The sequence below is a fragment of the Perna viridis genome, chromosome 1 (genome assembly GCF_037379345.1).
Source record: "Perna viridis isolate PV_CMFRI_1.1 ecotype Kerala chromosome 1, ASM3737934v1, whole genome shotgun sequence".
Lineage (NCBI taxonomy): Eukaryota > Metazoa > Mollusca > Bivalvia > Mytilida > Mytilidae > Perna > Perna viridis.
The window spans coordinates 44643888-44670596 of NC_142445.1; the positions used below are offsets into that span (position 1 = coordinate 44643888).

At 31.5% G+C, this 26709-nt stretch overlaps 1 protein-coding gene across 1 annotated transcript; it reads right to left on the bottom strand.

The window, feature by feature from the left end:
* Window positions 1-3841: 3841 nt before the first annotated feature.
* On the bottom strand, window positions 3842-20153 carry LOC148628934 (uncharacterized). Its single transcript, XM_088571821.1, has 11 exons — window positions 20096-20153; window positions 15669-15769; window positions 13694-13906; window positions 11871-11986; window positions 11048-11139; window positions 9938-10036; window positions 8649-9386; window positions 8355-8480; window positions 7385-7534; window positions 6128-6287; window positions 3842-4066 (listed from the first exon to the last, which is right to left on the bottom strand). Exons 1-11 carry the CDS (start codon window positions 20151-20153, stop codon window positions 3886-3888), a joined length of 2034 nt encoding a protein of 677 aa, XP_088427947.1. The 3' UTR covers window positions 3842-3885.
* Window positions 20154-26709: the final 6556 nt, after the last annotated feature.

A 26709-nucleotide genomic window follows, 5' to 3' on the forward strand; every position in this document is an offset into this window, starting at 1 on the left:
ATAACTATATTTACATTTTGTTTTAGAATAATTTTAGTATGATTCTAATGTTAACGAGATAAGGTTCCGGTACTTAATGTATTTGACTTACAAATGTACATACAGATTGCAAATAGTATATATATACTCTGAATGTGACGACTCTATTCGCTACACTGCTCCATCGGATCAAATTGATACAGGGAAGAAAATATAAACTTATAGAAGGGTCCGAAAAATTCCCAAAGATGTTAGAACTGTCAAATTTGCAAAGAAAATTTTTGGTCGTTCCCTCCTCGGGACTCAAACTCGTACCTCTGTGACATCTATGGCAACACCACCTGCACTAAGTCCAGGGCCCTGGACCACTCGGCCAGCTAGGCTATATAAAAAATATATCTTTCACCGGCCGGGTCATTCCTCCTCGTAGGATTAATCTAGGGCTGTAACTTAGTACACGATGTGTGGTAGTACGAGACAGTTCATCTAAGTGTTATTTGGTAGGATAGAGGATCAAATTAATGATACATGTCACAACAAATCAATATCATACAACGTCTCATTATCAATTTGATCCGATGGAGCAGTGTAGCGAATAGAGTCGTCACATTCGCTACATTGCTCCATCGGATCAAATTGCTACAGGAAAGATAATATAAGCATAGATTGGTCTGAAAAAAATTCTAACGATGATAGAACTGTCAATTTTATTTGCTCGTCCCCTCCGCGGGACTCCAACTTGTGCCGCTGTGACATCTATGGCAATACCGCCTGCACATAGTCCAGCGCCCTGGACCACTAGGTAATATAAAAATATAGCTTTCGTTGGCCGCGTCCTTTCTCTTCGTAGGATTAATATCCCGGGCTGTAACTTGGTACACGATGTATGGTAGTACGGGACAGTTCATCTAGGTGTTGTTATGTAGGATAGAGGATCAAATTAACGATACATGTCACAACAAATCAATATCATGCAAACGCCTAAAAATGTGACGAGACTATTCGCTGCGCTTCTCCTTCGGATTAAATCGATACAGGGAAGATAATATAAGCATAGGGTCTGAAAAATAAAATGTCTAACGATGTTAGAATTGCCAAATTTGCGAAGTAACTTTTTGGTTGTTCCCTTCGCTGGACTCGAACTCGTAATTTTTATATATATTACCCCTATATATCATCCTCATCACGATATATCTCCCTGTTGACCGGACATTTTTGTTATTTCTCTATTGTTGAGTTATTTAGATGTTAAAATTAGTATTTATGAGGAACTGCAACGATTAATTTAATTTCACATAAGTTTCTTAAATGTTATGCAAGTGTACATAAAGGTGTGATGCATTAAAAAGGGTATTCAGTATAATACAACACATATTGCCTGCAACGGAGGGTGATACACTCAGAAAATATATCACCCTCGACTATGTCTCGGGTGATTTATTTATCTCGTGTGTTACCCTTTACTGCATGCATATAAGACACAAAAAACCTCATACTCAAAACCAACTGACAATAACCAATACCTCGGGCCCAAGCGCTGTCATCTATCGCACCCGACTAAAATTATACCATTTAGTCAAGCTCTTAGGCTAAGGCGCATTTGTTCCAACGATGACTCTTTAATCTTTAAAAGAGACGTTTGGATCAACTAAAACAAGTCAAGAAGAAAGGTGTATAAGAATAGCACCATCAAAGAAGGTTTCCGAAAAATACATAACATCCCATGTAGTAGCCTGTAACAGTATAAGGCAAGGAAAAAATAACAGAGAACTCCTTGTGTCCTTCCATACCACTCTTGTCTAAAAACAGCCACAATACCATTCGTGAGCACTGGGTTTCTGTCGAGATAAATCCCACACTATCCAAAATCCTTTCTGAGCCACCTAGGATTGCTTTTAGACAGACAGTTTTCGTAATCTGTTAGTACGGGCAGAAATATCTCAGCCCAGCTTAACTCCAGGTGCAAGTCGATCCTGTGGTGACAAAAGATGTAAATGCTGTGTACAGATGCACCAATCGTCAACATTTACTCGCGCGGTCACTAGAAAAAGTTTTTTTTGTATTTTGTGACATGAACTGTATGGGTACAAATGTGACTTAAACATTTCAGAATTTTAGAGGGACTGGTAATCACTGCTTCTGTGTTCTGGAATTATTAAGGTTCAGCTAAAATAAATATCCAGGACATACCTTAATGGAATGCTCTCATTTATAAATAACTAATATTAATTTAAATGTCGCACTGAAACATTGCTAAATATATCTTTATATGTATTTAACACTCAAGCACTGGTCCAACATAGGAAAAATGTTTTATAACTCCTATATACATTAACAACAAACGTGTAAACGATATATTTTAGAATAAATCTACAGCTGTCAAAAATAATATTTGAATTCTAAAATTCATATAGTCCTGTTCTTAAAGTATTATGCAGTGCAAGCTAGAATTAATTTTCTAGAAAAAAAAATGATGCCATTTCTTTAATTTTAGATGGTTTGAGATATTTTATGTCATGATCCAGCTAAATACCAACACCAATAAGCTTGAAATATTAAAGTTTTCATTCAAATCTAGCAGCTTGTCACAAATTATTGCTAGCTCGCGCTTAATATTTACGCTACAACATATCTGCATTTCCGAACAAAAATCTGTTCTGTTAAATCTGTGCATTTATTTTAAAATTTATGTTTACACTTTCGTTGTTATACCAAAAAATGGTTGTAGCAACATATTTTATGAAGGAAGGAAACCTGCATTTATGTAGAATACTGTACAAAGGCTAAAAACCACTAATTCCACTTCCCATAGGCTTCTATGCTAATTTCACAATATTCAATGGCTTCTCTGGACTTTACCTTAACTTTAACCTGCAGAGGACTATATATCAGCATGATTCTACATATGTCAGCTCACAATCCTCAGAATGGCATGTGGGGTTAGCAGACTTGCAGTGCAGTACTGGTAACCGGAAGTGAAGTGTCTATAAATAGCATGGGAAATCCCAGTGTTTTCACAAGATAGGGGTATATTTAGAAATCATTATGGAGATTAGACTTCACATCACAAGAAGCAAAATGCACCTATAAAATGTACAGAAATGTTTTTCCTTTCAGAAACTGTTTAAATTTTTTAAATGAGATGAGAACTTTTTTCACAGCACTATGAGGAACAGGGGTAATTTCTGCGTAGGACTATTTTTGCGTACGTTCCAAATGCTCATTGGTTGAATTGGTGGTCTGTAACCTATAAAGAAACACTAAGCAAAGTTCTCAGGAACATAATAATTGCATTCTTAACCAAAAGTATCTTGACAATTCATTTCCTCTATTTTGACTCTTTCAAAAGTATTGGTAAATTATATGAAGTATGATAACCACTTTACCTTTCCAGTTCAATCAAGTCAGAAGTTTCTCATAGATCACAGCCAGTATATTTTTGATTTATGGCGTTTTTTACGTAAGCTTCGGCTTACTTGATCATTTCAACACTTTAATGAATGGTAGGGGTTTTTTATAAAAAAAAATAAAACTTAATATCGTGTTTTAGTCTCCAATCCCTTTTTCATATTTATTTCTTTATCTATTGTACATTTAGTTTCGTAACTAGAATTCACACTGATATTATGGAATTATGTTGCAATAAAAACGTATCTCGATGGGATCAATAATATGCATTCGTGTGTTTTCTATTATATTTCAGTGTGAATGTGTTTAATTAAATATTAATGGAGGCGAAAAATAAAGCAAAAACAACAACAATAACAAAAATCATCAATAATAAATAACAAATATTATCATTGCACATAAAGTAGATTGATATGATACAAACGAAATATTTAAAAAAAAAAATCTATTAACGGCTAATATTTCTATTGCAATTCAATGACGATGAAAGCCGATTGGTTAATTACAATAAGAACAAGATTTTTTACAATGATATTGTACATATTTATCAGTATGACACAGATTTTTCCATCCAGGACAGTATTGGTCACTATCTATACACGGTGCTGACGTAGGTGCAGAAGACACTTGACTAGTAACCGGGAACTGCCCTGTTCCATTTGGGGGCGGCGTCACTGAAAGGATGAAAACAATAAAAGATACATTTCTAGACTTTCAATTTGGCATAAAAACCTCGAATTCCGCCTATCTAATACACTGCCACTGGAAATGTCTTTTATGCTACATTCCAAATGCTAGTCATTTTGGAAATTAGCACATTTTTGGAAATGACGATACAAAATTTTATAACCATGCCTTTCCTGAAGTTGATTTATTAACTTCCAAAAGATTATTTCAATTTAAAAAATGTTATTTAACATAATTGAATAAGTGGCTAGATAGGTGCACTAAAACTTAAATGTTTGGCGCTGTATTTGATTCTTTTTAATCAATTTGTACTTCAAATGGAATTATAAATCGAAAAAGAATTCATCTGCTTTTTATTTCCACAGGTAGTGCCTTTGTTTACAAAAAGGTGAAAAAGATTACTAATAATTATTCTTAACGAATACATGAAAAATACGCTGTAACAAAAATAGTATTGTACGAATGAACAATGAACAAAGTACCTAATAAGTAAATAAAAATGTTAGTTTCTAGTATGTGCAAAGGGATTCAGAAGTGCGTTCTACAGGCGGTGCAGTGTATTTTTTGTGAACTACTGGTTAAAAAGGCAGTTGAGGTGACGTTTCGGTTAGGAGGCGGTTTAGGTGACTAGGAACGGATAAAAGTATAACGTTTTAGTTCATGTAGCTTTTCGACTTAGAAATTTTGATTAGGTCGATTATAGTTGAATATGGAATTGTTTGAATATAACTCTCTTTTCTATGAGAGTGTTATACTTTTTCATCCCTGTATACTCTGAAATCCAACTAAAAAAGATATTGCATAATGCTGTGTTCATGTCATAATGGTCAAAATGGTACCAAAACATTATTCTTACTAGAAGAATCGACTACAAGTAATATGCGAATGTGTTTTGAACTGGTCGAATTTAACGACAACGTTTTCTTCCAATGCGTTAAACATGTTTCCCAAAATTATTAATTTACAAAGTCATCTTGAATACAGTAATTTATTTTTTCTTCGTAATGTGCTCAACAAAGATTGCAAAATGCTGTTGAAGCAATGTAAATAGAGTTTGACTTTAACGACTGTTCATCTCCATGAAATCAGAATAAGCATAATTCTCTCCTGTCGAGTTATGCTTACCACCGGTATATCATCGAATATTTTTTCAATATAAAGCAAAGTGTTATTTTTCTGACATTTATGACAAAGAATCGAATTAAACATTTTGAGAGGGTTGCTGCTACTAATTTTGCCAAAATCATTAAAAAAAAAATTTATTAGAGCAAGCACGTTTGTTATACTCTTATTTTCGAAATACTCCAACATAGAAAACCAATGTTCCAATCAAAATAAGCAACACTCAAATTTTCGCTGAAATATTTCTTTTTTGTCTCTCTCTACTTTGGAAACATTTTGTAAAAACCAGAATTGAAACTTAGCCTGCAAGGGAAAAAAAACTCGATGGAGATAAAGATATTTCAACTACTTTTCTGGATCACAATAGTGAGGCGATGATTTTAATTTTTTTTATCAAATTTAAGAGTAAAATATGTTTTAATTTAATATTTCAATTCATGTCTAAAGAATATTTCCGATTTGAAAGTATAACACCCGTTTCAGCACATAAATAAATGTTTCCACAGCACAGACAATCCAGTGAAAATATTATTGTTTTACAAAGGATCCATGGTTAGCGTAGCAAAGGTTCATATACTCGAAAACTTATTTGATGAAGTTCATCGATGAATATATTTGATTATTGTCTTTGGCCACCTAAATTACAAAAATAACATTTTTGTCTTTGCTACTGGATTCCAAGAACTTTGAAATAAAGTACAATGTTTTAGTCCAATCTGATTCTTAAAATCGAGTGTCTGTATTTGGGAAACATCTGCGTGGTTATGTAAGCTTATAAGGACCGTACGTCAACAGAAAATTCTAACTCTTAAATTATTTAGAATGATACCGGAAATTAAATGCATTTTTTGTCATTTTTTAACTTCTAAAGTCGTTGGTTTTGACGTACAATTCCTACATGGGAGCAACAAACCTCTAGGTGATCTAATGACGATGAAATCCGTGACCAAAACCCATATAATGTGCCTCACCATGTACGGCATTTGTACAATTGTTACAAGTATTGAAGCAATGATCTCTAACGTAGTCATTCTGCATACAGTAGGACTGCCAAAGATGACAATTTGGATCGAGATCCGGACATGGAAGGTCTTAAAACAAACCGAAAAAAATTGTGTTAATAGTAAAAAAATATATTACTAAGTAACCTATAGCAGTCCATAAGAAAGTATTATTGCAGTATCTTAAATTTTATAAGCCAACGTCTTTCAAACTATTTTAATTCAAGTTGATAACTCTTTTTTATCAAATGGTTGGGAGAACTATAAAAATATGTAGTCAATGAAGAAGATTTAAACTTCCAATGGTGTTTGTTTTGGTTTGTTTTACAGCGAGCAATATATTTAACTTTCGCTAGGGTTGGTCTATCCTTGATTGAATGACCATTACCCGAAGAAATGTCATAAAAAGTTAGCTACACAAATAATTTTCTATCACTTCACATATATTTTAGTCTAAGTTTGATATAAAGTTTAAATCTCTTTATCAATTGTCCAGTTAACTATCAAAAAAGTTCACCAGGGGAAACCAGTTCTATTTCCTAATGTTAACTATACTACTCTCAGCAAAAATACGTTCTGGTTGGTTCTGTGTAGATTTAAAACATTTGATAAATACATGTTGAAACAAACTGTATACAAACCTGTTCATAGACTAAAATAAATATTAGTGGTAACATATTTAGCACTGTTAATTAAAAAGTAGAATAATTTCTTATTAATACATGTAATATGTTTTGAAATACAATATAAAGAGACCAAGGAAGCAAATGCAACAGCCACCAGTTTATGTGGTAGTTTTAATAATAATAAACTATTTTGTCACATTCCACATGGTCAAGGTCAATTTAATTTACGTTATTTATCTCTTTCGAAATAGATAACATAAGTAATTGACCCCTTTCTACTTCGAGTTTATTTTTACCAGAGTAAAGGTAGGTAGACATGAAGGGTAACAACAAAAATATCGAAGTGATAAATTCTAGCAAGGCAGTAGTCAAAAGAAATAGTCTAACAGAAAAGTCCGTATAATAAATGGCAATATCAGGACAAATACCAGGAAGCTTACCAGAGGAAACGTTGGACGAATAACGGGTAGATTAACAACTTTTCTGTAGTTGTCCACTTACCAAAGAATAGTTAGACATATAACAGGTAGAATGACCTCTTACCTGTTGTTGTCTCCTTACCTGGAGGAGGTGTAGGACAGGTATTACAGGTCCCTGGACAATTTGTCTTCACATAGTCATTAGTGTTACAATATTTACTCCAGTGCTTACAGTTACTATCACTATCAGGACACATCAACTGGTTTGGTGGTGGCGTTGGTACATCTGTTCCTAAAGAAATGAAGGGATATATTAATTGCAGAAATTAGTGATATCCTATTAATTTGAATCTATTTAAATTGACAGGAACAACGACAGGCTATCGACAAATATGACATTGAACAACGTATACTTCAATTAGTACAACACGAACAGACACGAATATAGATAAATTTGGCCCAAAATTTCTTTTCCAAAAGTTTGTATCTAAACTTGTTATAATGCAATAATAAAATAAGTCCTTCATGGACTTACCAGGTCCGTTGAAGAAGTTTTTGTTTTGACTAGACCTTTCTGAAAATAAAAAAAGAAAACGCCAGTTATGAAGAGAAAACATGATCGATGTTTACAATTTTGATATCATATTGCAGACTGACAAAAAACTATTAAAACATTTGTCATTGCATTACAAACTTTATATTTGATGTCTTAATGTTAGTAATAAAACGGCAAGTATTTAGTTTCACCTTTTAACAGCTTTGAAATAATCTGTATGTATCAGTGTTTTGCTTATATTATGTTAGAACAATGAAGAGAGGTACAACATTAAACAATTTTATTTTGTCATGCAGTATTTACAAGGAATACATATATAAAAGATAAGGTTAGCGATTGCTACTAATAAATGCTATGATATATTTCAGATATCTATAAACCAAAACCTTCCACTGTACATGCAAAATTATGAAAACAGTAGATTTTGACAATATTCATGTTTCTTTGTAAAGATTGATTTGAAGATAAAGTTAAATTGCAATCGCTAATCTTTTACAATAAGATTTTATAATGAAATATCGTCAGCCTCCACTGCTTTTGTTAGAGAAAAGAAAACCTGTTGTATCAGGAAAAACTGTTGTTCCGGTGGATCTCTGTAGTTCTGTCATCTCTCTAGCTCTAATTTCTTCTTGCCTCTTTGTCTCGGCAGTTTTGAATACAAACTTTGTTTTGGTTGATGATACTGAGTGAACAAAAAAAAGAGGACTTAAAATCCCACATCTGTGTTTTCAAATACGGAAAATTTTACAATAGAGAATTCGATAACATTTCTGTTGGCAAGTTTATCTTGATAACAGTATCATTTATTGGCAAAGCTGTTTACTACTAAACAAATTCCTTAAAATCTTACATGAATTACGATTTCTTTGGTTCCGTTGAAAATGCTCTTTTCTTTCTTGGACTGGTGCATCATCGATAGTTTGACTTTTCTGCTCCGACGGTTTTCCGTTCCCGTTTGAGTCTTTTCCTATACTCTTTTGGTATTGTTCCCATCTTTTTTCATTGCTCCTGGGAAGCTGTTGATTAATTGGATCATCTTGCTGACTTATCCTTAATGCAAACCAACGAGGAACTTTTATAGTCGAAGGCATTGGCGTTGTCGTTGTTGCTGTTGTCGTAGCAGTTGTTGTCGTAGTTGTTTCGACTTTTCTAGTTGTTTTTTCGTTTTCTTGTATTTCATTCAAATGAGATTTAAACACAGTGCTTTTAAAAGAGAATACTGGACCGTTCATTGTCATCTGTGCATACACTGGACTAATGTCCTTGGTCGAAAAGTCATTGGATCCATTTTGTTTCTTGTTATTGTCATCCACTGGAGATTCTTTCTTTTGTGGCTGCACAATTTTTATTTTGTTTTTATTTTTCGATTCCTTCTTCTTGATCGTCTCTAGACCAAAAGCACTTTCATGCATTATTAACTTATCTGTATTGATGCTTTCTTGAGTTGTCGGTACTTGATCTTTAGGTTTCAATGTCACTACTTCCTGTACAGTTTCCATAAAACGATTGCTATTTTGTCTGTACTGGTCTTGGAAAGAGGGCGTTACTGGACCTCTATTCCACCAATTACGAAAAGCCTGTCTAGGAACTACGTATAAAGTATATCTTTTTTTAAATTTTAATTTACAAAACCTCTTTCACATTATGGGACATGTTTGTTTTTTCTGCTGAAGCGTTGATTTGTGTAATATAAGAAAGAGTTATAACTAACAATCAATTCAGTTTCTAATCATTCGTACGATTAGTCAATCAATTTTTTGATGATTGACCCTCTTCCTTTCTCATGAAGTAAAAACAAATCAGTTGTCTTGAACAATGATTCTGATTTCTAGGCATGTAACTTATCATACATTTTAAAAGCTATTTTATGCTAGAAATAATTCAAACTTGCGTATTCAATTCACTGGTTTATGAAGGGAACTTGCCGATCCATAAAAACTGTCAAAGAATAACAATTGTTTCATCGACAAGACATCATATCCAACCTACATAATATTACGATATGCAGTACATATTTTTAGTATTTTTGTTAGTAGAACAACATCCTCTGTAAATTCCCTTACTTATAATACAGATAAAATGTAAAGAAACTGTATATTTTCTTCCTAGGAAAAAGTTCTACAGAATGAAAGATTTTACCTCTTTTTTGAACATCATCGAATGTGAGGATTGGCTTCACCTTAGGTCGTGGTGGTCGTCGATTTCTTACGGATACTTTTACTGCTTGGGGTATATTCTCTGTAAAATTATATGAAATATATAGATTTAACGTCTTTTCCTAAAAGATTTGTTGTTTAAGAAGATGTAAGGTCTAAAATGTGCAACCCGTACCAACTTTCCCCCGTACCCAAAAAATGTTTTGCTAAAATATTCGTTATTACGGTATGTTAAAAACTGAAAATTGCATGATATGTGTAAAAGAAATGTTCGTTTCAATTAATTTTATTTAAAAAAAAGGTGTATGTTTTTCTAATATTTCTTGTTTGATCGGTTTTCCGTTTTTAAAATGTCAAAAATGTGTAACCGTGAATTATATACCTTTCAAACTAATTGACTATTTCTCATTTTCCTGTCCGAATTTTACGGTTTTTTTTCTGAAAACAATAAGAGGTTAAAACTTCATTTAAAGACTTTGATCAAAGTTTTGGAAGATTTGATATTAATTTAAAAAGAGGTGATTGGGTTTGAATTCCGAACAGTAAATCCCCTTTTCAGCATAATCATAAACAGAGTCTTATGCGGTTTGATTTATCGTTAATAAATATTTTGTTAATATTATGACGCTCTTATGTCAAATGTATAATAAAGTTATACAGATAACAAGAATACCAGACTTTGATTTTGGGTATGTGAATTTCGGGTCACACCTTTTAGATCTTTTAAAACCAAAATATCAAATAAAATCAAGTTTAAAAAAATCATCAATTCTAGCCTAGTCATCTTGTCATTTTGTACATGTGTACCAACTTTCAGCTAGAAATATCAGGTAATAATGAAAAAAATGACGAAATAGTAATTTGATACGGGAGAAAGTTGGTACGGGTTATACATTTTAGACCCTACCTGTCGAGAAAAATAGTGAATGATTCAATTGCATCAAATTTACTTCGAATAACTGATTTACTATTTCCAAGTTTGCAATGTCATATGTTTATTGTAATCGAATCATATGAGATCAATGAAGATGAAAACAAAATAGATATAATACAAAACAAAATCTATCGTATTTAAACTTCACTCCACACTTACTGACGCACAACTTATCTGTACACCTCTCGCCAATATCACATAAAGTACATGGATTTCCACTTTCAAAGGGCATCTGACCGAGAGTGTTTCCTCTGTAAAGAATGTATTGTGTGTAAACGAAATAGAAAAAAATGTAATGAATTTAGCACGCACTATTGGCAATATGTGCCTATGCAAACGAATACAAATGAAAAAATCACAGGAAATGCTATGATAATTAACACACATCAACTAAAAATTATTGCATTGTAAAAAATAAAAATGAATAAAATTTATAATGTTATAAATTAATTTGAGATAAATACTGTAATCTGATTGGTTAAAATAGTTTTGTTATATCTCAATGGATAAAAAAAATATTGACACGCCCCTATTCAGTTAAGTTCAGAGCTACTTTTTTCATGTTTAAAGATAAAAATATTTTTTAAAATTAATTTATAAGAAAATAAATATCATAGCCAATTCTTAAATATCAGTGAAAATGATGGGCGAATATGAAATAGAACAGCATATTGTACATTTACTTTTACTAGTGATTCAGGAATGACCATAACAAATTAAGCATGCACCATAACCTCAAATAAAGTTTTAACTCTACTGTGCTCAAAGACGGACAAAACAGGTGCTTCTTCTACAAAAAACAGATGTAGCAGCGGAAAAGGAAAGGATGGATATTTGACATAAATTTGATTTAATGTTAAATGAGTTGATGCATTCTGAACCAATATAACCTGCCTCAAATTAAAGCAACTCTAAAAGCGTGAACTGTTAGTTAAGTATTATGGACATTAAACCAGTATTTTTTGTAAAAAAAAAAACAAACTTAGGATTATATAGGCATGTTATAAACCAGCCATTATTAACAAATTCCTCTGCTAAATTCAGTTTTGGACATCGTTGAGCAGCACAACCAACTTCATCTGTTTTGGCCCACACCACCTGAAATTTATTCACAGTACAGTGTCATAATTCCCAAAACCTGGCACCAATATAAAATAAATCTGGCTAAATGATAAACATACAATTTACAAAATCTAAAAGGTTATGAATTATCATCAAACTTTTATATGCAATTAAAACATAGCGTTCCTCCATGCAAAACTTTTATAATCTGGCTTAATTCGACTAACATTAACTTTTTTTTTATTTAAATGCATAATTTATGTTATGATGCCTTAATTTTGCATATTATATTTAACTATCAGGCAAATTATTATTTCACATAAATTCAAAGTTTGTTTGCTTCACAAAACCAATTTAGTTGCGTAAGAAAGCCATTATGCAAACTATCACAATTTAATTTTACATACAAGTATAGAACGTTACAACGTGTTTAAAAGCTAAAATTAAAAAAAAATACTAGACAAAAGAACAAACAAATTGCTTAGTATCATGGGCCGTTAAAGTAAACAAAAAACCAACAACTTAATCATTAAGCTTAAAGTACATTTCTTCGACATATTATTTCGGTTTGTTGAAATCGTAAAGCATTAAACAGATAAAAAGGTATAGACTTCATAAGAAAATTTTTTTTATTTTTTTTATTTTTTTTATTTATTTTTATTTTTTTATTTTTTTTATTTTTTTATTTTTTTTTTTTGCCATTCAAAACACATGACCTATATTTAATATATCTAACATCTTTGTGACACATTTGTCTCTTGTTTATTCTTTATTATCAAACATACTTGTGCCTAAAGTCCTTGTCACAACTTAATTTAACAAATATAGTTTTGCATGTGTTTAAATTGAGTATAAAACCTTATAGATTACAAAACTCCCACATCACTCATGCATATTTAAAAAAGAGATCGAGAATACAAACTTTGGACTATATAAACAAACAAAGAACCATGACTTTAGTGCATAAAAGGTTGGCAGATTTAATGAAGCACACCGGTATGCTGCACAGCCAATCTCTGAACTTTTTGCCCAGACCATCTGAAACGATTGTTTTGAAGAAAAAAAATACGATATAAGATTTTTTTAACCATTCAATCAGTAGCTTTACACAGTTTAAACACTTAGAAACCTAGAAAAAAAACATTATTAAAAAACTAAAAATGGACAATTTCTGACCAATGAAGAAAGAATACAAATTTTTGTTACTTTGTATGTATGATTTTAGTTACTTTATGTTCTTTGTTGTGAATGTCTGTTTTCCATGTCTGGTCTTTGTCCCTGGATTACATTCTTTTGATTACCGCTATAACCTTGGTTCTCTTGATTACTCTTTCTTATAATTATGTATTTTCTCTACTTTCTTTATAATATGTTCATGCATTGGATTCTCTTTAATATAATTTATATCTTAAAAAAAAAAATAATGCTAACATCGAAGTTTAATCTATGTTAAGACACTATGTATTGTCATTGTAAACAGATTTGTTAGTCAGGTGTGTTTCATACCTTGTAGTAACATCAATAATATCACATATAACTTATAGTATTAATAGGTTTTTGTTTTATGGCCTCTAGGGGTCATGTCAAATGTATAATCCCTGCCAGCATCATTTAATCGTATGTCAACTGAATTTTTGTTTTCGCACATATTAATATAACTTTTCTTAGCTTTCTTGAACATATTTTTCTTTCAAGTACTACACGAATTATGTTTAAATCACCAACGAAAATGAGGATATTTACCTGTGTATAGCTACAGGCGTCTGTACAATCACCAGAACGTCTCCAACCATATTTCTCTGTATACCATGTATCTATTGCTCTTTCTATAAGCACATTATTAGGCAATGCTGACTCAGAGTAAAACATATTTTCTCCATGATTACCTGCTAAAAACTGATACCAACATCTTCCCACCCATTTTTCTGCTTCCTTTGCTAATGAACTACTCCATCTCTGAAAATAAACGTAGGTTATCTATTGAGATGAAGACTTTAGATTTAAAAAAGTGTCATCCTTCAGCTTTTTAAAACTATAAATAACAACACAATTAAAGATAATTACAAATTTATGTTTGTGTCATTCAATGTTAAACGACGGAACGTTTTTGTCCATTTTGTGGAAACTGTTATGACATAGCTTATTGTCAAGCACTAAAGCAAAAAGAACAAAATTGGACAACCAAAGTTAGCAGTAAACTCTCCAAAATTTATTGACCAAGGATTCTGTTATATTTTTACATTTGTATTAAAAGTAGTCTTTTTTCCATGGACAGTTCAGAGTTAATTTTTAGCCACTATTCTTTGAATGAAGTAACTTTTAAATTAACTGAGTACACCTTAACTGTGTTCTAACTGATGTTTAGGAATACAAGAGACTTAAACTGTTTAGTAGTTTATTGTTTATTATTGCCTTAGAATACTTTTTACTGTAAACAAAAAGAAATGTCATAAAGACACCAATAGGATTGTAAGTGTAATTTTTGTTTTTGTTTTTGTTTTGTTTTTGTTTTGTTTTGTTTTTTGTTTTTGTTTTTTTTTTTCACCCTTTAATAATAGTTTTTTAATTATCACCTTCAGATTAGCATCAATTTGCAAGCGCTACTAAAAGTAAAAGGCCCTTCACTTTATATAGTTTACATAGAAGAGCAGATAGTGAACAACCCCGACACATTCGCTTTGCTACATAAATTGCTGAAAACATATTTTCAATAGATTATTCGAATATTTATTTTTCTACATTTAAAGTATGTGTTGAATTGTCTCTTGTACAACGATATTACGCATGTTATGATCCCGTTTTTATTACTAGATATGCCGTGTGTCTATTTTACACCTTCTGATGTCATTTTTATTGTTCTTTCCGTGTATTCGGTATCCTTTATATGTTTTATTTTTGCATTGATGTGTATGATGACCTCTAGCACATCATGTGTTTTGTCATGATATAGCAAAAAATGTATTACAACAAACTATAATGACAAGCTGTCATTTTATATTGCTCCTGATTTGTCCGAGTGTCTCATGAATAGTTTGTTTTAAAAAAAATAAAAACCATGACAAGATTTTTTACCCTAAATTGTTATTCTTATTGCAAATATATATTAACCCAGTAATTATAATTTATTCCCATTTATGTGTTGGATTAAGAGAGCGTCTACCAAAATGACAAATTTTGTTTTAAAAAAAGTTCAACTGCCGTATTTCATATCGCAAATGCATCCTATCTCAAAGTTAAATGTTGTGTTATGATCAACTGCACAGTAAAAGACAAATAAATTACATACCAGGCATTGCAATTCATTGAAAAAGGGACATAACTCTTTTATTTTTTGCAAAACTTGATTGCTTTCTTAGGGAACTGTAAAATCATTTTCTGAGCCATCCATTTAAAAAATCTTTGTACTATTGGATATATATATAATGTAAACATAAAATTGGAACAATCATTCCATTGGATAAAATTTACCATGTTCCATCCATATATTAAATGATAAACATGTTATAAGAGTTATCTTACTAACATCCTCCACATCTATGACAACTTTTTGTATCATAAAAATATTTTAGTTTTGTTATCAGAAAAATATTAATGCTTAGAATTGTTATTTAAGATTTTTGTTTCCTAAAGATCGCATAATACATGCATTAATTCTGTAATCATATCTTCATAAAACATTTACTGTTTTACGGAAGTTCAATGGATAAAAAATACATACCAGTTTTTTCATGTTAGATGCTCCTTGTAATCCTCTATAACCATTATGCAATTTTAAAATTAGATCCTTATGTGTTGACAAATCAACTTTTTGTGTATATCCTAAAGTAGCAATTGAATAAATAAAAATAAAAAATTTGGGTACTGATAACATGTTTCTATCCAGATAAGCCCTGAAACAATTTCCTTCTGAATGGCCCAGACACAAAGTCACGTGACCTTAGCAGAGAAATGTCATTGCGTGAATTACTCAACATTTATTATATTATAAATGTTGTATTGTTCTCAAAATTTGTGACTTCATTTGTTAACATTGAAACCTTTTAAAAAGAAGAATTCACCACAAGGTGTGTTGTTTTCATTGTTTATAAAAAAAACTTATTCCCACGAGCTATATTAAGAGGAAAGTGTTTGGACATTAAGAGAGTAGCCAGTGGAAAATTAACAATTAAATACGATAAAAATGTCGATTATGATGTTAAATAAGAGCGACATTTATTCTTTTATTCGTGTACCTGGCAGTATATCATCTTGATAATAACATGTTTGTGAATCATGATATTACGAGTTTCTTCTATAAAAAAACTTTCACTTATGCAAGTACTAAACGTGATTGAAACTGCCATAGTGACATAAGTGAAGTCTTTTGTGTGATATAAGGTTATCGTATATATCATTTTTACTGCAGGTTGTTGTCTTTTGACCCTATCCCAGTAAAAGTCCATATTTTATTTTATATGTATATAAGAGTAATCAAGGAAACCAAGGTTATAGCGGTAATCAAAAGAATGCAATCCAGGGACAAAGTCCAGACATGAAAAACAAACACACACAACAAATAACACAAAGCAACCAGTATCATACACACAAAGCAACAAAATCAAATGAGCAACTCTTAAAACTTGAGACTGGGAGCATGGACCAGGTGCACAGGAAGGGTAAGCGTCCTCTGCTTTTTTAGAAACACCCGCCGAGTTGCTCATAAAAAGTCAAGTCCGGGGTAGACGAAAGAGGAAAGGAGAACTATGACACACTGAACAAATCAGTTTTCATGGTGCAGATGGATACACCGTAACGATCCACGAGTTCATGATGACGACCATAAAACTTCTGTAGTGATGACTTCAATCTTGTAGTAACATAACCCTGTTCTAGATGACTTCAATCTTGTAGTAACATAACCCTGTTCTAGAGGAGTCTAATTGTAGCATGTCTAGTGTGGTACAAAATGTCTGATTAGTAACGGCAAGCTCTGCATAACGTATGCATTGTGATATAAAAATTTCATTCGCAGGTGCAGAAGGGATGTTGCCAGAGATGAATGGAAAGTTGACAATACAGGATGAAAAGTCATCGTGTTTGTCGTATAGTGGCTGTTATTTAGTCAATAAATTAAAAAGACTTTAGCACTACGAATACCATATAAAATTAGTCAAAATAATTTTGCGCGACAAATGGGCTGAATGTTTAATTAAATGTAGGACAAATGGGTCTAAAGCGTAGAGTTATAAACAGGAAAGATGTTCCATGCAATACAAAGCAGGTAATATCGCGTCACATTGCATGTTTTGTTTTTTCTGCAATGTGTTAGCTGGAGTGTCCATAATTCGTATTTAATCCTAAAATTTAAAAAAAAATGATATAAAGCACTTGAAAGAACATAAAAAATGCAATTTGGTTTGATAATTTTGCAAAACGTTGACTTTCCCTGTGCAATCGAATTTCGGCATCAAAAAAATGTGACATCTTTTCAAGAAGGTTTATACAATGTTATTATAATACCACGTTAATATTAATTGCAGCATAAAGAGCAAGCACGTAAATTGTAGATACACTTACAACAGTCCGAACGCTTTGTCCCAGCTTGATCAGTTCTGCTAGTAATGTAAAAACAACTATAACATTTACAATATTTATGAGGTTTGTGGAGAAAATAAGAAAATCAACAATTTTTAAGAACCGATTAAAATTATTAAAAGAAACAAGGCAGATCATATAGAGCACATGATGATAATTCAGAAGTTCCACGATGCTCGTTGCCCAGGCAAAAATAAACTAGCAGAAAACTTTTAGTGTGCTATAAAAATTATGGATGCGGCATAAAAAGGGGGAAAATTAATTAAAATACAGCACACCTTTAATTGAAACATTTTCTACTTTTTGTTTAAAGACGATCATTTCATGACAACAAGATAAATGGTTATAATGACCAGATGTTTATTTTTCCAACTAGTGTCATATTCGCATTATTTTCCCTAGTTATTAAATAAAGAATATCATTTTAAACTAGAAATGTTCTTTTTACTTAGTTTAAGATAAATCTTATAAATTTAAGATAAATTATATATAGTAAATGTATATGTAATATAACAATTCAGAATTTTAGACGGCATTATAACAAACTGAGCGATTTCGACCTCTGGAATCGCTGTTGCTCGATGTCATTCAACTAGGCATATGTGAATTATACTGTTAGCAGGGAAATAAACAACAAAAATATTGTTGTGGGAATTTTTCTCAAATTGATACACCAGTCAAGCAGAACTTAATGCATAATACAAAAGGTTGAAAAAATGTAAGAAATTTTGAATGTAAACCAAAACAGAATCGGCGTTAACACATTATAAACATACACAAATATCATGGAACATTAATTAAACATTATTCTATAATTTTATTATAATATAACGCCCTTAAAAGGCTTTGAGACCACAACTGTGGTTGATTTTCGATTGCTATATGAGCGGCTCGTGACTTATTTGGCGTAGCTTGTGTGTGTTTGTAAATTACTGTCCACTTTAATCATGTAAACAAACACGTGTAACATTTCGATGTGTATCAGCTGTTTCAGTATCAGTATCAGTAGCTTGAATGAACATTAAATTTATATTTTAATAAAAACATTAAACGTTACATTTTAGGAGAGTTTTATATCATATTCCGTAAAAATAACTTACACACGTACACATAAGCAGTCGCCACGTGTTACGTGTTCCATCATTAAAACATAAAACAAATTATCAAATAAAATTACAATCATCAATGCGAATGAAACATTGTACCTGTCCATGTGTGAACACTGTGACCTTATAAAGCAAACAACTATTCCCAAATCAAACATCTTTCTACTTAATTCGCTCTTTCCTTCATTATACAAAATACAAAGCAAAGTTTCACCAGTGACCATTTCAACTGACATAGCGTAAAGTGCACAGCCAAATACGGACAAATATGACAGGCTAAGGTTACCGTAACAGGTCGCAAAATGTAAAAAAGTATCGCAATTTTCCTATTAGAATCGAAATTGAAACCCTATTTTATCACGGTTTTACTATGAGCTGACCATTTATCCCGATATTTTATCCCTCGACATAAATGATAAACCCGTGGTGAAACAATGATAAAATGGAGTTTCCGTGATTTTTTCTTAATTATACATATACTGAAAAAATATTAAATTTTCGCGGTGAACTATTTTCAATATTTTCACGGTGGACAGGAAAGCGCGAAAAATTGTTCCTGCGAAATTGGTTTTAAACATGATATAACGCTTGTCAGTTTTGGAACAGCGAAAATTGACACCCGTAAATATGTTCACTTGACGTATTCTGCGAAAATTACTAGTAATACGTTTACAGTGTATCAGGAAACAAGATTCAGTGGTGAATATTTTATTCTCTGGAAACTTTAATGGAGATGGCTCATACATATTATATTGTAAATGAGAGGAATGGAGTGTTTAATATGAACAACATGTACACTTATAAAAAAATACACAAGAACGGAAACACGAGCAATGAATGTACAAAACAATATCCCAAATGCTGCAAAAAGTAACCAATTAACAATTTGGGTCCAAATTCATTCTTCCATCAATAATTTAATATTCTAGGTATTGACATAGACAAATATAAAGCAAAATACGGATCAAATGTATCATTTTGAAAAGAACGTCTTTTACGGAAACATTCGTCTCGCATAAGCTCCTAATAAATATAATATTGTGTAATTAACCTATCTTGTTGCCTTTGATAGTTTGATCTGCAAATTAAAGAACTCAAGCATTATAATTATTTTTATACTAGCCATAAATTATTTCTGGTATAGTTTAAGATAGATCATACCTAAATACATGGAGTATTATTTTCTGTCTTCTTGCAAAATCATATATATATATATATATATATATATATATATATATATATATATATATATATATATATATATAGAAGGGTCTGAAAAATTCGAAAAAACTATGTTAGAACTGTTTAAAGTGCTAAGCAAATTATTGGTCGTTCCCTCCGCTGGACTCGAACTCGTACTGCTGTGACATCAATTGCAACACCGCCTGTACAAAGTCCAGTGCCCTAGACCACATAAAATATAGCTTTCGTTAGCCGTGTCATGCTTCCTCGTAGGAATAATTACTTTGATCCTCTATCCTGCATAACAATAAACACCTAGACTGTCCCGTAATACCATACATCGTGAAGAGAAGTTACAGCCCTAGATTAATCCTACGAGGAGTAATGACCCGGCCAGCGAAAGTTATATTTTATGTAACCTAGCTGGTCGATAGTCAGCGAAAAAAGTGACAATTCCTTACAGAATCCATAAAAAATGTCTTTATCTCTAAGACAAGAGACCTTCGTTTTGAACATTAAAATCTCAAAGTATGTTCATTCAAGATCATCTTCGAGCAAAGGTGGGAAAATTTATATACTATCTACCTTAAACTTTACCAGAAATGATCCAGCTTTCTTATATATACTATCTACCTTAAACTATACCAGAAATGATCAAGTTTTCTTATAAAACACTTTTTTTAAAGAAAATTATATGATAAATTTGATCAAATACAACCTTGTAGAAAAGTACACAAATGTACTTTCTCTTTACTTTGTTTTAGTTTTTAAAATTTATTTCTGTAGTTTTAAATTTAAAGCCTCTATTTTCCCTCATCACTTGTTGCGTTCTGTCATCTGCGGATTTCCTCCCACGGTTAGTTGATAGTAATTAGTAGCCAATCTGACAACTAGAAATAAAAATCGTAACAGACTGGTTTGGTTTTTTTTCAGTATTACATACAACAACACTTTTAACATATTAACATATTTTTCATTTTCTAACTTGAATAAATCGATCACAGGACAACAAATCGGGAAGTGATAATATCTTATCGTTTAGAAAACATAAATAACACCGACTGAAACATTTATAAATTTCAAACGAGAAATTATACGTTTTAATATGATGTTTCATTTATTCCCTCGACATATTTTTCTTCATTTGCAACTCATTAAAGGCATTAAGAGACGTATTTGATGAAATAAGTTATTGCATTTAGATTCAAGTTTCTGAAATTATTCTCCAAAGAAAATGATTTATTGTATGAAAGAAGAGTTCGTCAAAAACGAATATCGACAGATTAGTAAAATAAGCAGACAAAATTTTCGATCCTATCTTAACGACGCAAATCAAACTTTTATGGGAATGATCAAAAATTATACAAAGATATACACATATAAGAATTATCCAAGCATCATCCATTTTAAATTTTGTATCAAGATGTGGGCTGTATTGTTTATAATATATTTAGCCTCGCAGAAAGATTTTATAGACAAATGAATCTCCTTTGTCTTTATCATTACCAAGAAAATGTTTCATTCCCAATCAATAGCTAATAAAGAAGGTTCCTGGGCATGTTGATACCGCTTGTAAACTATAAAATACGAAATGTGAGACGACCTCTAGTCTTTTGAAAGCACTTTCTTAGTCGTAAAACTTACGACTTTTTCTAAGAATGACATTCGAATTAGATTCTTAAAAATAAAATGTAAGGATTATAACCTTTAATTGGTCCCACCTGATATGATCTTTTTTTTTCTTTTTCAAAATTTAATTAGATATGAGTTTGATGAATACCGTCTTTTTTAATGATTTTTATGAAGTTTTTTTCTTCTGGAAAATCATTTTGACAAATGTAGAGATTCTCTGTCTGAAAAATCTATACAGTTTGTTTTCATGATCTTCACAGCTATAAATTTCATATTATAAGCTGTGATCCACACATGTAAGCTTTGTATGTAATATGATCAGATAAGTAGTTAGATTCGGGTATAATAATGAAATCGATTCTACGAGGTAATTCAATATTGTACCAATTTTGGTCTTCGTGAAATAATAAACGGTTATTATTTATCAGCGAGAGATGCCTGCAATTGTTGTGGAGTTCTTTTGACATTTCTTCTGCAGATCAGATCTTTGGTTTTATCGATTTTTGAAGAATAAAATTCACACGTCCTTTCTATCAGTGGGTGCGATTTATGAGAGAACAGGGATTTTACTTGTGTATCATGAAAGCACAGAGTCTATTCTTTAATGGACATTTACATGTAACAGTAAACCATCTCATCTACAAAGGCAAATACAATTATTGTATTCAAAATTGCTTAAATATATTTTCGTATTATAGTGTAACATCCTTTTTCGTTCTGTTTTTACAGTTACATCTTCTCAAATCTCATTTGGAAATCTAGGGATTCTTTGAATTGCACGGAAGTAACCAATGATATCACTGCAATATTCCGTCATAAACTCTTCATATCGATATGGTGTTTCCAACTCCATCGTAACCACAAGTTTAATTTTCTTTACGCTTTATTTTTCTTCAGTGAAGCAAGTGTATGCCTCTAGAAGTATTATGAATATTGTTGAGGGTATAGTATAGTTTTGATTTGTATTATATTTAATATGATACACTTTGAAAACCATGAAGACTTTTGTTATTATTAATATCCTACTTTATATTCTGCTGTTTATAAGTCACAACTCCTTGTACAATTTTGAGTTAATATATTTTAAATATATGCAATTAAGATGATAAAAGAGGCATGTAAGATATTTGAAAGTTCGAAATAATTATCATTTTTAAAATCCATATACAAGTAATCGTGTTATAATGAGTGAATAGGTGACAAAACCTACTACATTGGTTTTTAATATTGTGAAAACAATTGAAGTAAAGGAAGCTTGTTGATTTTTTCTTAATGGCGAAATTCGGAAAAATATTTAAATTCTTGTATGTCATATATTCTACTGAACCAACAATATTTTCAGTGCATGCATGAGTATGACATAATTGCATTAACAATTTTGCTACTTGTACATCGGCATGAAATTGTATAAAGTAACATTCAGTCTCATGCCATCTGTTGGTGGCTTTGCGCGGTATATTGTTCTTATTAAAGAGAAAAGGTTGATGCATCCGTGAATTAGTTCTTTCCGGACATATGCTTTTGTGCCAGTTTTCAAAAGATAACGTTTTGTTTATACGACCAGACACGAATGCCTGTAGGCTTTTTATAGAATGTTGTAGTTACGACTCAGGTGAATCGGGTACTAACCACAAGTAAGGACAAAAGACATTGAGACATTGGTATAAAACTTTTCATCGATCGTGATAATGGAAATAGTTGAAAGCTATACTCACGATTTGTTGAGCGAGAGAGGCATGCAATCTAAAAGTATGTTGTCCATTCTCCAGGGATGTAATCATTTCGATACATTGTTTCAGAATACATTGAAAATACTCATTAATATTACTGTTATAGTGTATCATTATTTATCTCCTTAGAGTTCCACCTGTACCAATTAGAGCTAAAGTGGAAAGTAATAATTTATGTCGGTTAATTAACCAAATCAAGGATAAAATGAATGTTCGTTTATTGACAGATAAATCTAAATAATGAACACTTTGTACTTGTGGTCAAAGTCTTTCTTTACAGCAATTCCACACTATCTTGCTACTAGTACCTTTACATCTTTTTTACCAAATATCTAATGGCATAAACGAAGTTCAAAAAAAGAAAACTCGGGTAAAAGCCTTATCCTTTTATAGTATCAGGATTATCTGAACAATTGTAATCTAGATCATTGATATGATATTGACAGATGTAATTATTTTCTCATAGCCATCAAAGTGGCATCGGGTCTTCTTAAAGAGAAACATGATACTGTAACAAAATAATTCATGTTGATTTTTTATTTTTATCAAAAACCTTATGTCGTTTTTGTGCTATTCAATTTTGTCTAATTCAATTACAAATAAAACTAATATCTCCACCTTCGTCATATGCACAATAGTCCCCAGAAGTGCTATTTCCACCGTAGGTTTTATGTACTATGGTCCCCGTTTAGCTACTTCCATCCTATTTATAGGAACAATGGCCCGCATAATATTGTTACCATCTTGGATATAGTTAGTAATAGGTAAACAAGTTCCCCATAGTACTTTTTAATACCTTAGTTATAGGTTATATGGTCCCACATAGTGCTACTTTCGCCTCAGTTACAGGTACAATGGTCCAAGAAGGTTACCTTCCATCTTAATTATAGGTACAATGGTCCATGTAGTGCCATTTTCAATCTTAGTTATGTGTAACATAGTCTCTCGCTGTGCTATTGTTCATAGTTGTAGGTAAAACAGTCCCCTGTAGTGCTATTTCCACTTTATTTATAGGTTCTATAATTTCCATCCTAGTTATAGGCACAGTGGTCTCCGTAATGCTTTTACCACCATTTGTGAATTATGACGTATTTAATAGTTTAAATTGAAATGTGCTTTTGCTTAGAATGAATATGAATTGAAAATTTTTGTAACTGTAAATTTGACATTTTACATTAGCATTCTCCTGCACACAATTTTATCAACGCATTTTGATTAGAAATAATGAAATACATAAGGTATTTGTTGAACAAATATAGTTATGTGTTTTCAATAAATGTAAAAGGCTATTGCAAGACAAGTTTTAGCAATGAAATCTGTCTAAACCAAACCCCGAATAGTTGGAAAACCTGTTTAAAACAGACAAGTTTAAATGTATTTCTAACTTTGATTAACCGAACACCTTTCTAAACCGAACCAATTTAAATGCCCCCAAAAAGAAAATATGCACGTCTCTGAAATAGATATAGTCACACAATTTACATATAATCAGATATATGTTGAATGTCTAAATGATTGTTAAAATGAAGATTTTTTTTTCGAGAAATAATAAACAAAATTTTCAACTAAATATTGTACATAATTTGACGGCCCATGCATAATGATGTGTTTACAGAATGATTTACGCTGTTCTAAATGAAACTAAAAGTGTTAAGTTAGCGTGTGAATGCAAAATCGAGTGAGACGAATTATACACAAAAAAGTGGGAATATAGGACTATCTTGAAATATGAGGAAGATGAAAATGACGTGAATGTAAATTCATCTATATAATTTTACATGCTCATATAAATAAATAAATTGTAATTAGAAAATCTGGTAAAAAGGAACTTATGTAGGTAGTTCTTAAGCTACCTTTATGGGGTTTAATGGAATTTTTCTACCCAAGAGATAATAGTAATAAAGAAGATGTATAGGTAATGCACTTTATAGAGCAACTTTTGGTAATGAAACTAAGTGAACGATGCATAGACATTTAAGTTTCATACTGATCAAAAGGCCTTTAGTATTACTTCAAGAGCATAACCGTGGCCATTTATTTCGATCGTAAGTTTTTTTTTATAATTGAAGTTCCATCGATCTAAAAAGGCAAAATAATTTGAAGATACATGGCAAATGACAAAGCCCTGATACAAATTATAACATTAAAGACATAGAATCGTTAATCTTCCGACAAATTATGAGGAATATAGAGTTCCATGCATTATTAATAAGATATTTCTCACAGGATACATCAGGGGAATGGAGTACATTAATCAGCTCTTACCTTTTTGTCTGTTAGGCTCCAACTGCTGATGACAGCAAGCACGAGTGTGCTTGCAGTGATATGTGGGAATCCGTGGGATGACTTCTATGTTGCTTATTCTGTCAGTGACGTGTATTCTCAAGCAATAATAACGACAAAACATAGAATATTATTCACCCGAGAATACCCGTTTTTGGACATAATTCCTTCTTCCTCGGTCTCCAAATGATGTGACACATTGGCTCCAATACTCTACATTAGTTACCTGGTTATACGAGTAAACTGGGTGCGTCCTAATTATTGATTGAAAAGCTCAGCAGAGACAATCACTATCTACATACAGTTTATATTAGTTAACAAAAAGCATGTCATCAGATCTAGAACTAATGTGTCACTATTATGAGCATCGGAGTAACAATGAAAAATTCAAACATTAATGGAAGCAGCTTCTTTTAAGTGTCTCGTAATGGACTATCGCTCAGATTATTTACTCCAACAACTTAATTTTCTGGTGAATGTTCTTCAAATAATTTTAACTTGTGTAGTAAAAACATTTCAATTAATTTCAAATTTGAAGGTCGTGAAATTTACTTAAAAAATACAAATTTAAATTATTTACTAGCTTTTGAAAGAATGCCACGATTCTTCTCAAAAGAAAATATAATGTCTGATTGATTCAAGTCTATAAGCGCACTTTATCTCCCAAAACAGGAACTGTACAGTGCAGTTAATATTTAAAAATACGCTCTGTAATGTTGTATTCAATTTGGCTTAATCATTCAAATCAATATTGCATGGTGTAACATAATCATTAATTAATGACAATGAACATATCTAAGTAATTAGACAGCATGACAAATTCAGTCGAAGTTCCAGCCACTATAATTGGTTCAAATTTATCTGTCCAGAGTTATAATTTGATTATGATTTTCAAAAAAATCCAGAGCAGTATATCTTACCTGACAGAAGTCTAACTTCGTCGTCTTTTGTAATTCCTCTTTAGCTTCCAGCAGAGACCTCCGCGGTATATTGTCTAAAATGATTTTTTTCTCTGTAGTAATACATGTTGTCAAATGACATTGTGTTTTTACACTGTCAGGTATTGATTCTGTGGCTCCTATTGTATTCTCACGATCTGCACAATAGATAATACGATACGGAAAATAAAGTCATTCATGACTTTTTTCAAATACATTACAGCAGTCGTTTGATTGCAATAAAACCTCACGCTATATTACAGCGTGCTCGGCAAGTTCATTATGAATATTTGTTTCAACTTTTGGTCTTAATA